At 41.9% G+C, this 10,324-nt stretch overlaps 1 protein-coding gene across 1 annotated transcript in view; it reads right to left on the bottom strand.

Moving 5' to 3' along the window:
* Window positions 1–8,975, bottom strand: part of MYB (v-myb avian myeloblastosis viral oncogene homolog) — a 58,461-nt gene extending 49,486 nt beyond the window's left edge. Inside the window, exon 1 of the mRNA XM_015411518.1 lies at window positions 8,959–8,975. Within this exon, the coding sequence (XP_015267004.1) occupies window positions 8,959–8,975 (17 nt within the window). The remainder of the gene's footprint in view (window positions 1–8,958) is intronic.
* Window positions 8,976–10,324: the final 1,349 nt, after the last annotated feature.

Raw genomic sequence — 10,324 nt, 5'->3', positions numbered from 1 at the left:
TCACTCAGAATTACAACTGCTTTCCAGATGGCAGAGATCAGAGAAAATGGTGGGCTCTGTATCCTTATATGCTGCTGAGGTGGCCTCCGTATGACAGCCAATGTGACATAGCAGTCAGGGCTTCAGAGCACAGGAGAGGCTGCAGGTGTGTGGGGGGTGGAAAGCTGAAGAGTGAGGGGGAAATAAAGGTAGGTTGATGATTGGCTGGGAAGGAGATAGGGTTGCCAACTCCAGGTGGGAAATTCCTGGAGATGTGAGGGATGGAGCTTGGAGAGGGTGAGGTTTTAGGAGGGGTAGGACCTCAGACAGGTACAATGCCATAGACTCCACCCTCCAAACCAACCATTCCTTTCTGGGGAGCCATCGTTGCCAATCTCCAGGTGAGGGCTGGATATCACTCAAAATTACAACTGTTCTTTAGGTAGCAGAGATCAGTTCCTCTGGAGAAAATGGTAGACTCAGTGTCATTATAACCTGCTGAGGTCGCCACAGCAAATTGACACTGAGTGTTCAAGGCCGGGGCACCTGCCCAGAGCCTCTTTCTAGAGCTCGTTGTATTTATTTCCACAATGGGCCTTTTTCCTAGTAATAATAATAATCATCATCTTCTTCCCTATCTAAGTAAATCCCAATGAGCTCAGTGCGAATGTTTAGGTGTGAGGCCAAAGGAGAGTAGCCATAGGTATGAAGCCAGTCCTGCACAATGTGAAGTTTAGGGAACTGGAGCCTTCTGTTGTCATTTTAGGGTTCTCAGTTAATATTAGCATGCCAAAAAGAACAATAATAATAAATACAGGAATATTCCCCAGTATGTATTAACCTTCTGGAGGTAAAACATAATTATATACTTTTAAATAAGTGTGTCAACTGTATACATAAAGCACATACCTCTCAAAAATACTTAATCCAGATTTTTATGTTTATTAGAACATAGATTGTATGTAAATTTACCAACCTCAAAGTGGGGCTGGGAGTTTTTCCCAGAATTACAGCAGATACCCATATTACATAAATCAGTTCCCCTGGAGGAAATAGCAACTTTGGGGGGCAAACTATGACATTACATCCCCACTGTTCTCCCTTCTCTTTACAAACTTCACCCTCCCCAGGTACTACTCCCAAACCTCTAGGAATTTCCCCAGTCAAATCCAGCAACCATACCTATATGTATAAAAGTATGGTGTGATTTTCAAAAATATGTGCACATGTATAAATATGTACATTAGACCATGCACTCAAGAAAACATTACAGTGCGACAATATGTAATGACACCTTAAAGACTAACAAACTTATTATGATATCTGATGAAGTGGACTTTACACTGCAACAAACGTGTAGGCCTTTAAAGTGCTGCAAGACTGTCATTTTGGCTGCAACAAACTGGCACAGCTGTGCCATCTGGAATTTGTCTTTACACTGGAATAGATTATCTGTGTACCTTTTCCAGAGCTGAATCCACAAATAGCATTCAGCAAAAACCTAGAGGCCTATTCTTGTGTCCATTTGGGGGAAATTTATGAGAATAACTACTTTCTAATGTTTCACATTTCCACTTGTATAGGATCATATTAAGAAGCCAACTCATGTCTTATATCTGAAAAGACCTTGAGAGTTTACAAAAGGAGTGTGTGGAAGTTACACATTTAAAAGCCTACAAAGTGAGTGTAAAAGTCTTTGTAGGTAACTAATGAGTGCTCAAAGAGGTCCTGAAAGTCTCCCATGATGGACATTTTTGTGGCCTTTTTCTGGTGTTGGGAGTACAATGCATGAATCTCTCACTGAGTTCATTCACAACTGTGTTCAGTACCATTTTTGTATTCACTCTTTTGTATGTTTCTGCGTGTATGTGTCTGTATGACAGATTTATAGGCATATGATCTATAGTGTGTGCCCCTTTGAAAGCATGTATATAATTGTATAATGCATTTGGCAGTGTGTTTGCCTTTTCAGTGTAGGTGATGTGGAACCCTTTGTCATTCTGTAGAGAGTGTATTAGGGCTTCAATTTTTTGGGGGGGAGGAAGGTGCTTGTATGTAAGGTTCTCTCTGAGTGTGCATGTAGTGAATATACATTTTTGGAGAAATGTTATATAATACTATATGATGTTCCTGTAGAGCTTAAAAATAATTTGTTTTAGCAGTTTGAAGGCTCAAGCAATGACATTCATTATAGTAAGAGGTTGCTGTCAGTGGGTGATGGTGAAAAGGGAGGTGGTCTTTGTTTGACTCTGTAGAGTAGGTCTGATAGGATTTCTACTTTTATTTCTCACTTCTGACAGAACTGCTGCTGTTATGCTGTCGTAGGTGGATGTCTGATAAGCTCTCAAATGGCACAGAAAATACTTTTTTAAAATACAGAAATGACTCATATTTTGAAACAAATGCAAAGTTCTCAGTTCAGGCGGTATTGCTCATAGCTTGGTGCTCTAAAGTACTTTTAAGCTCTGTTTCTAAGTGTATTTATATGAAAATAAGTAGTTCCATGTAATTGATGGAGCTTTCTTCTTGGTAAAAAAATGTAGGGTTGAGCTGTTAGTGCCTCAGAAGTCAAGTGAGTTTGGATACCATTTGTTCGTATACATGGTTAGAAATAATTTTTTCAAAAGCACTCCATAAATGTCAAGGTGAAAATAAAATGTTAAAGTGTGTATGTGTGTGTTAAGTGCAGTCAGGTTGCTTCCGACTCACGGCAACCCTATGAATTAACGTCTTCCAAAATGTCCTATTGTTAACAGCTATTCTGAGGTCTTGCAAACTGAGAGCCGAAAATGCTAAATAATGGCTAATTCCAGTTTCCTTTGAAACTTTTTCACTGATTTCAAGCCAGATTTCACCAAAATTGTATATTCAAATGAAATAATTAGGTCAATGGAGTTCCTTTTGAGAACAGTGCCATTGCCATTGTTCTTTTATTGAAAATCAAAATAGCTTTAATAAACACCTAAAGAGCTGATGGATTCTTTGTTGTTGTTGTTCAGTCGCACAGTCGAGTCCGACTCTTCGCGACCCCATGGACCAGATCACGCCAGGCCTTCCGGTCTTCTGCCGTCCTCTGAAGTTTGCTCAACTTCATGTTCGTTGCATCTATGATACTGTCTAACCATCTCATCCTTTGCCGTCCCCGTCTTCTTTGACCTTCAATCTTTCCCAGCATCAGGGTCTTCTCCAGTGAGTGCTCCCTTCTCATTTGGTGGTCAAAGTATTTGAGCTTCAGTTTCATTATCTGGCCTTCCAGGGAACAGTCAGGGTTGATTTCTTTTAGGATTGACTGATTTGATCTTCTTGCAGTCCAAGGGACTCTCAAGAGTCTTCTCCAGCACCATAGTTCAAAAGAATCTATTCTTTGGCGCTCGGCCTTCCTTATAGTCCAACTCTCGCAGCATACATACTTAGTTGGCATTTTCTGCTTGTTTCTTTTGCATGTGGTTTGATCCAAAACCAAATATGGTGACAGGCATGGCAAACAGAAATGTGAACCCATTCAAAATAAAAGTTTCTTCACACATTACAGGATCCCTGTAGGAAAGTATTGACATGTAGGAGTAATGCCCACTCAGTATAATTGTATTATGCAGCTATCTTACATGTTGGCCTTTCACTGTGAGTAAATGCATCGGGGAGTTGTGATTGGCCTCACCTTTCCAAAATGTATAGATCCCAGGAACACTTCATGCACATGTGATAGAAATATCTACAGGTAGAATTATGTTTTACAATCTATGTATGACATAAAACAGGAGTCCAGTGACACTTAGGCTTCCCATTCCCCCGAGGGAATATATCAAAGGAAGCATAAGCTATTGTGATAAGAGTACGAAATACTTTTACTAACATAATACACCATATAATACTACTAGCTACTCTTGAGCATTTTGCCTTCTGAAAATTGGTGTGGAGGCTTTTGTGTCCCAAAGAAGCTTTTCTGAATTATTGGAGCCAGCATTCTATTGTGGAATTAACTGGTCTGTGTGCCTGAGTAACCATTGTGAAACTGGCAAATAGTCCGACTGCTGGTAGCGCACACAAGCATTCAAGTACGCTACTATCTACAAACAACAAGACAGGAGTCTGGTAAACAGTTTATTTTCAGAAACGGTTCTGTATATTAAGAGCAGGGGTCATTTCGTAGAAAAAGAGCTAGGGGAACTCATTAGCATACCTCATTAGCATATGCCACACCCCCTGACATCAGGGGCCTGGCGGTGGACCTGCAAGGCCAGCAGGAGTGTGAGGAAGCCCCGCCAAGGCCCTCCCTGGCCCCAGGCAGGCAGGGGTGGGGAAAGGCAGGGAGGAAGCAACTTACCCTGCCTCTTCTCCTGCCTCCTCCTGGCTGAATGAGGGCTGGAAGCGGGGCGGTCGGAAGCAGGGGGCGGGGCTTCGTCATGTTCCCCGCCCCCTGCACCTCACCCGGGGGAACTGCGTTCCCCCGCGTTCCCCCCCGAAATGACCTCTGATTAAGAGACTTTATAGTCTTATAGACAAGAGGATTATTGTATGTTTGTTTCCACACAACTATGGTATTGTATGGTGTATTGTGTTAGTAAAAGTATTTCGTAATCTTATCACAATAGCTTATGCTTCCTTTGATATATTGTCTTATACAGTCCCATTACTGTATTTGTTATGGCTCAGTATGATACCTTGTTTGCTTATTCCCCCGGGGGAGGCAGGGGTTTGCCCGCTTTAGGGTCCCCTGATCCGCTGGCCTGAATCCGGCTGCCCCCAAAGTGCTGGGATTGCACCAACGTGCCCAGAGCAATGAATGATGTCACCTCCAGTTCTAGAGCATCCCCCCCCCCCATTGTGCTGGGCACGTTGCTGGGGGGGGATGCTCTAGAACTCAGCCTACAAACTCTATGGTACCATAGAGTTTCTGGCTGAATGCTAGAGCGTCCCCCGGTGACATGCCTAGCGTGATGATGTCACTTCTGGGTGACGTTATCATGACATGCTTGCTATGCGGGCACCCCAGAAGATCCAGGAAAGGAAGCTCTGTCCCTCCGCCAGCAGCAGGTAGGGACCTGGGAACCCTAGTGGCACTTCAGATAGTAATAAGATTTATCCAGAATAAGCTTTCATTAGCTAGAGCTGGCTTTATCAAGTGTAGTGACTCATGGAAACGCATGGTGGAATAAATTTTGTTAGTGCCACTAGACCCATTTTTTGCTTCTACCGGCTAATATGGATACCCATCCATGAGTTGCATATTAAATTTGCGTGTAAAGTGCCATTGATTCACGGCTGATTTATGGTGACTCCATAGGGTTTTCAAAGCAAGAGATGAGCAGAGGTTTTGCCATCGCCTGCCTCTAAATAGAGACCCTGGAATTCCTTGGTGGTCTCCCATCCAAGTACTAACTGTGGCCCACCCAGCTTAGCTTCCCAGATCTGGCTATCTTGGACCTATACAGAAATGTCTTCCTTACAGGAACTGTGTAAGATGCACAGTAAATTTAAGATTCAAACATGCATTTAAGAGGACATGCCTCATGCTGCAGTTTTAAGCACATTACATGGAATGAAGATCCAGTGGAATCTCTGTGGCATATTAGAAACTAGCTAGGTTCAGGAACAGTATTCTAGATTACCTTCCAGGTTTTCACCTCTTAAGTACATTCACCTCAAAACCAGCCCTGTCACCAGTAGTTGAAGTGTGGTGTCAGATTCTGGTGTTTTGTGAAGCTGTTGCCTTACTTCCTGCTTTGCAACTAACCTCAGATACTTAACATCTGGAGATTGGAGGTAACAGGTTTAATCACGGAGCAGGAAATGGAGCAATCACTTGGCTTTGCACAACTTGGTCGCCAGTACTGTGGTCACAAAAACGCTTGTGGAGGCAGTAAGGTATTTCATGTGAACTTCCAGATCCATCTACAGCTCCTTCCCTGTGTTTTTGGAAGAGGAAGAAATCCTAACTCCTCATTTCCTTGGAACAATTCTCACCAGGTGGCACAATCTGCCTGGGTATTGGCTTGGTGTCCCACACTGCTTGGGAGCTCAAGATAAGCTTTTGTTTCAGTTATTTCTGTTAGCTGATTTGGAAACCGTCAAGAACTTCCCAAAAGGCTCATAGTTTATAATGATGAATGTAAGCACAGAAATTAACTTTTGTTTTAGAAACAAAACAGAAATTATAACAGCTTTCCTCAGAAGTTACAATACTTTCCTTGTTTTCTTTCACAAAAAGAACTTCCTTCAGATTCACCCCTCCCCCCCCAACTGGATTTTTAACTTTCTAAATTACGTCATCCTAATCCAAATAATGTACAGTAAATAATACATATTGTATTACTAACATCTGACACAAAAGAGGATTTTAAGGGTGAGATCCAAAGTTTTATACAAGTAATTCTATACACCCAACCTGGCTGTATGCTTGTGTTTTTCAAACATTAGTGCCCAATGCCACATGGTATGCCATCATCTTTGAAACTTAGGGAACATTTCAAATCTAGCATGGAGGGTGTGATCTAGCATGGGGGGTGCTATTCAAAGAAAACAAATGTAAGACACACATCTTTGTTGTGCTTCCCCAAATCCAAGGGTATGACTAACGTTGAACATATAAACCTGCCTTGTGTCAAGTCACACTATTGGTTCATCTAGTTTACTATGACAAGTAATGGCTTTCCAGGACCTTATGCAAAGAAAGATTTTTCCCAACATTTGCTACCAACAACCTTTTAATTGGAAATACCAGGGACTGAATACAAAGCCAACAAGTAAAGCACTGAGCCACAGTACCTTCCCAGAACAGGGACTGCCCCTAATAGACAGAGACAGCTGGAAAATATGTTTTACAAAGTCTCAAACAAAGATCCTTTGCAGATTTGTTAATTTTGCTAGTCTTTTAGGTGCTCTTGGTGTCTACAATGGACTTGTTTTGCTACAATGGACTTGCATAGCTGTGCCTTTTGAATCGTTATCATAGAAATCTTTATTGCCTGAGATACTTTTAATGAAGGTGGAAATTGTTGAACCTGATGCCTTCTGCTTGCAAAGCTTGAATTCTATAGGCATGATAGAACTAAGGTAGAACTCTTTGAGTCCCAGACTGTGTGTGCTTTATAGCTGCATAGTGGGAAGAGGTTTATCAGGTGTGGTTTTTGTCAGCACTAAAACAATGGGAAAAGCCATGCCTGCCAAACTTTTCTGTGTTGCTGTTGTAATGTATACAAGTAGCCTCTAGGGGCAAGTTTCTGCTTTGCATGTCTTTCAGTTTTGGCACTGCAGGGCTCCAGTACAGCAGCCAGTGGCTGAGCAAGCTGATGGAGAAACTGACTGGAAGAAGGCCCAGCCAGAGAGAGAATGGGCCAGAGAACTAAATAAAAAACATTCTTAAATTGAAGCAAACCTGACCTGTCCTGTTGTTCACAATACTACAGTTGCCCAGCTGCTAAAAGACATAGGAATGTCCTTCAAAAATGGGACTTGGCAGCAACATGGCTGCCAAAAAGAGGAATTAGAGAGTGGGACTTGTACACTTATTCTGAGTTACTTCCAAACAGTTATCATTCCTGGGTTTCATCCATAAGAATGTAAGAATAGAAGAAGATTCCTGCTAGATGAGACCAGTGGTCCTCCAAGTCCAGCATTCTGTCTCACACAGTGGTCAACCAGTTTGTTTGGATAGCCAACAACAGGGCACAGAAGTCAAGGCCTTCTCTTGATGTTGCCTCTTGGCACCGGCATTCAGAGGTTTAGTGCCTCTAAATGTGGGAGATAATTTGCGCATTTACATAAATTAGAGTTGCCACTCTGCACATAACATTGACTGAAATAATCTGGAGAAAGTAATACTTTAATAATCTAGTTTTTGCATAAAATATAGAGGTGGGAATTATGTTCCCAAAGCTGTTCAAGCTTTCAGTCTGAAAGTTGCTCCTACCATTCTTTATAGGGTATCCATAATGAAAACATCGACTATCTGGTCTTATTCTTTTTTCTTTTTGTTTTAATAAATTTAATAAATAAAAAGTACATATCATAACATCAAAATATAATTTAAATTAAAAACAGATTCATCAGAAAACTACCTATCTAAAATGAGATAATCCAGTGATTTATGCAATTCTCCTACCCTTTTATAATTTCAATAATACACTAACCTGCTGACCAGAAGGGATAACTCTCTTGTCAGCAAGATATTGTATGACTGGTTCCCGGGTTTCTTCGTAATCGAAAATGTCCCCACACCAAAGGAGAGTCAGAAAAAAGGGGTTATTCATAATCTTCTCCATAAACTTATTTGCCAATTATGAAGTGTGGGACTCAAAGGGGACTTCCATTTTTTTAGCTATGGCCAATCTGGCCACAGCCACTAATGTTGAAATAAAAAATTTCTGTTGTCTTGGAAGCTGCAGGTTTGCCCAAAAGTGTAGTAGGAGAAATTCTGGCGAATATGGAAAAGTTACTCTTATCCTTTTTGCAGAAATTATTATGTATTCCTCACTGTATACCTGGCGTGGGTCTTCGCAAGGGCTTGGTTGCAAGTGTTCAGAAATAAATTAGCTGTATTTAATCCACTAGTCCATATGATAATGAATCTGAGCATGCTGGACCAAAGGTTATGTAGCTAGTCCGTTACTTTGTTTTTACACTTCAGTCAACCACTTGTATGGATAATATTCAACCATGATGGGAAAGCCCAGCTCTAGACTTTTAGAAATGCTGAAGAACACCTTCTCTGAGTTACTGGAACTGCTGATATGGTCTCTTGCTTTAGAAACATGAAACATTGTTTGCAAATATCAAAACCTGGTAATTTAATAAGGTATAGAGTGCTGTGGCCAGAACTCTGACTGGAATGGATTGTAGGGATCATATCACTGCAGCCTTGTTCATCTGGCTCCTGGTTTGCTTCCAGGCCTAATTCAAGGTATTGGTATTGACCTTTAAGACCTTATACAGGGTGGGCCTAGCATACCTGAAGGACTGCCTACTCCTATATGGACTTACCTGATCACTGCAGTCATCTTTGGAGGCACTGCTTTCAGTGCCCTCACTGTCTCAGGCCAGATGGGTGGCAGTTTTAGAAAGGACCTTCTTGGTCATGTTGCCAAAACTTTGGAATTGAATCCCCAGGAAGATTCCTCTGTCTCCCTCTATTTTCAACCAGCAGCTGAAGACTTTGTTTGGCATTCCCTCCCTAACTCTCATTAGCACTCTTCTCTGTCTGTGTGTTTTTAGATGTTTTGTTTTATCCAATTGTTTTAAATATTTTAGTGTTTCTGTATTTTATTAAACCATTATTAAGGAAAGAATTAGTAGGCACATAGATGAACAAAACCTATTGAGGCAGACTCAGCATGGGTTCTGTAAAGGAAACTCTTGTCTCACTAACCTGTTAGTGTTCTTTGAGGGGGTGAACAAACATGTGGACAAGGGGGATCCAATAGCATAGGAAAAGGAGTACGACAAGGATGTATATTGTCACCTTGCTTATTTAATATATATGCAGAGTACATCATGCGAAATGCTGGCCTGGATGAATCACAAGCGGGAATTAAGATTGCTGGGGAAAAGATCAACAACCTCAGATATGCAGATGATACCACTCTAATGGCTGAAAGTGAAGAGGATCTAAAGAACCTCTTGCTCAGAGTAAAAGAGGAGAGCGCAAAAGTGGGCTTGAAGCTCAACATCAAAAAAACTAAGATCATGGCATCCGGCCCCATCACTCCTTGGCAAATAGAAGGGGAAGCCGTGGAAGTAGTGACAGACTTCACGTTCCTGGGATCCCAGATCACCACAGACTGTGACTGCAGCCATGAAATTAAAAGACGCCTGCTCCTTGGGAGGAAAGCGATGGCGAACCTAAACAGCATGATAAAAAGTAGAGACATCACCCTGCCAACAAAAGTCCGCATGGTCAAAGCAATGGTATTCCCAGTAGTCATGTATGGCTGCGAGAGTTGGACTATAAGGAAGGCCGAGCGCCGAAGAATAGATTCTTTTGAACTATGGTGCTGGAGAAGACTCTTGAGAGTCCCTTGGACTGCAAGAAGAACAAATCAGTCAATCCTCAAAGAAATCAACCCTGACTGTTCCCTGGAAGGCCAGATAATGAAACTGAAGCTCAAATACTTTGGCCACCAAATGAGAAGGGAGCACTCACTGGAGAAGACCCTGATGCTTGGAAAGATTGAAGGTCAAAGAAGACGGGGACGGCAAAGGATGAGATGGTTAGACAGTGTCATTCCCTGGAACGCCAGATAATGAAACTGAAGCTCAAATACTTTGGCCACCAAATGAGAAGGGAGCACTCTCTGGAGAAGACCCGGATGCTGGGAAAGATTGAAGGTCAAAGAAGACGGGGATGGCA

This window comes from Gekko japonicus, unplaced genomic scaffold (genome assembly GCF_001447785.1).
Source record: "Gekko japonicus isolate JY-2015 unplaced genomic scaffold, Gekko_japonicus_V1.1 scaffold184, whole genome shotgun sequence".
NCBI lineage: Eukaryota > Metazoa > Chordata > Lepidosauria > Squamata > Gekkonidae > Gekko > Gekko japonicus.
Note: the sequence above shows the minus strand (reverse complement) of the source record. Positions and strands in the feature narration are given on the sequence as shown.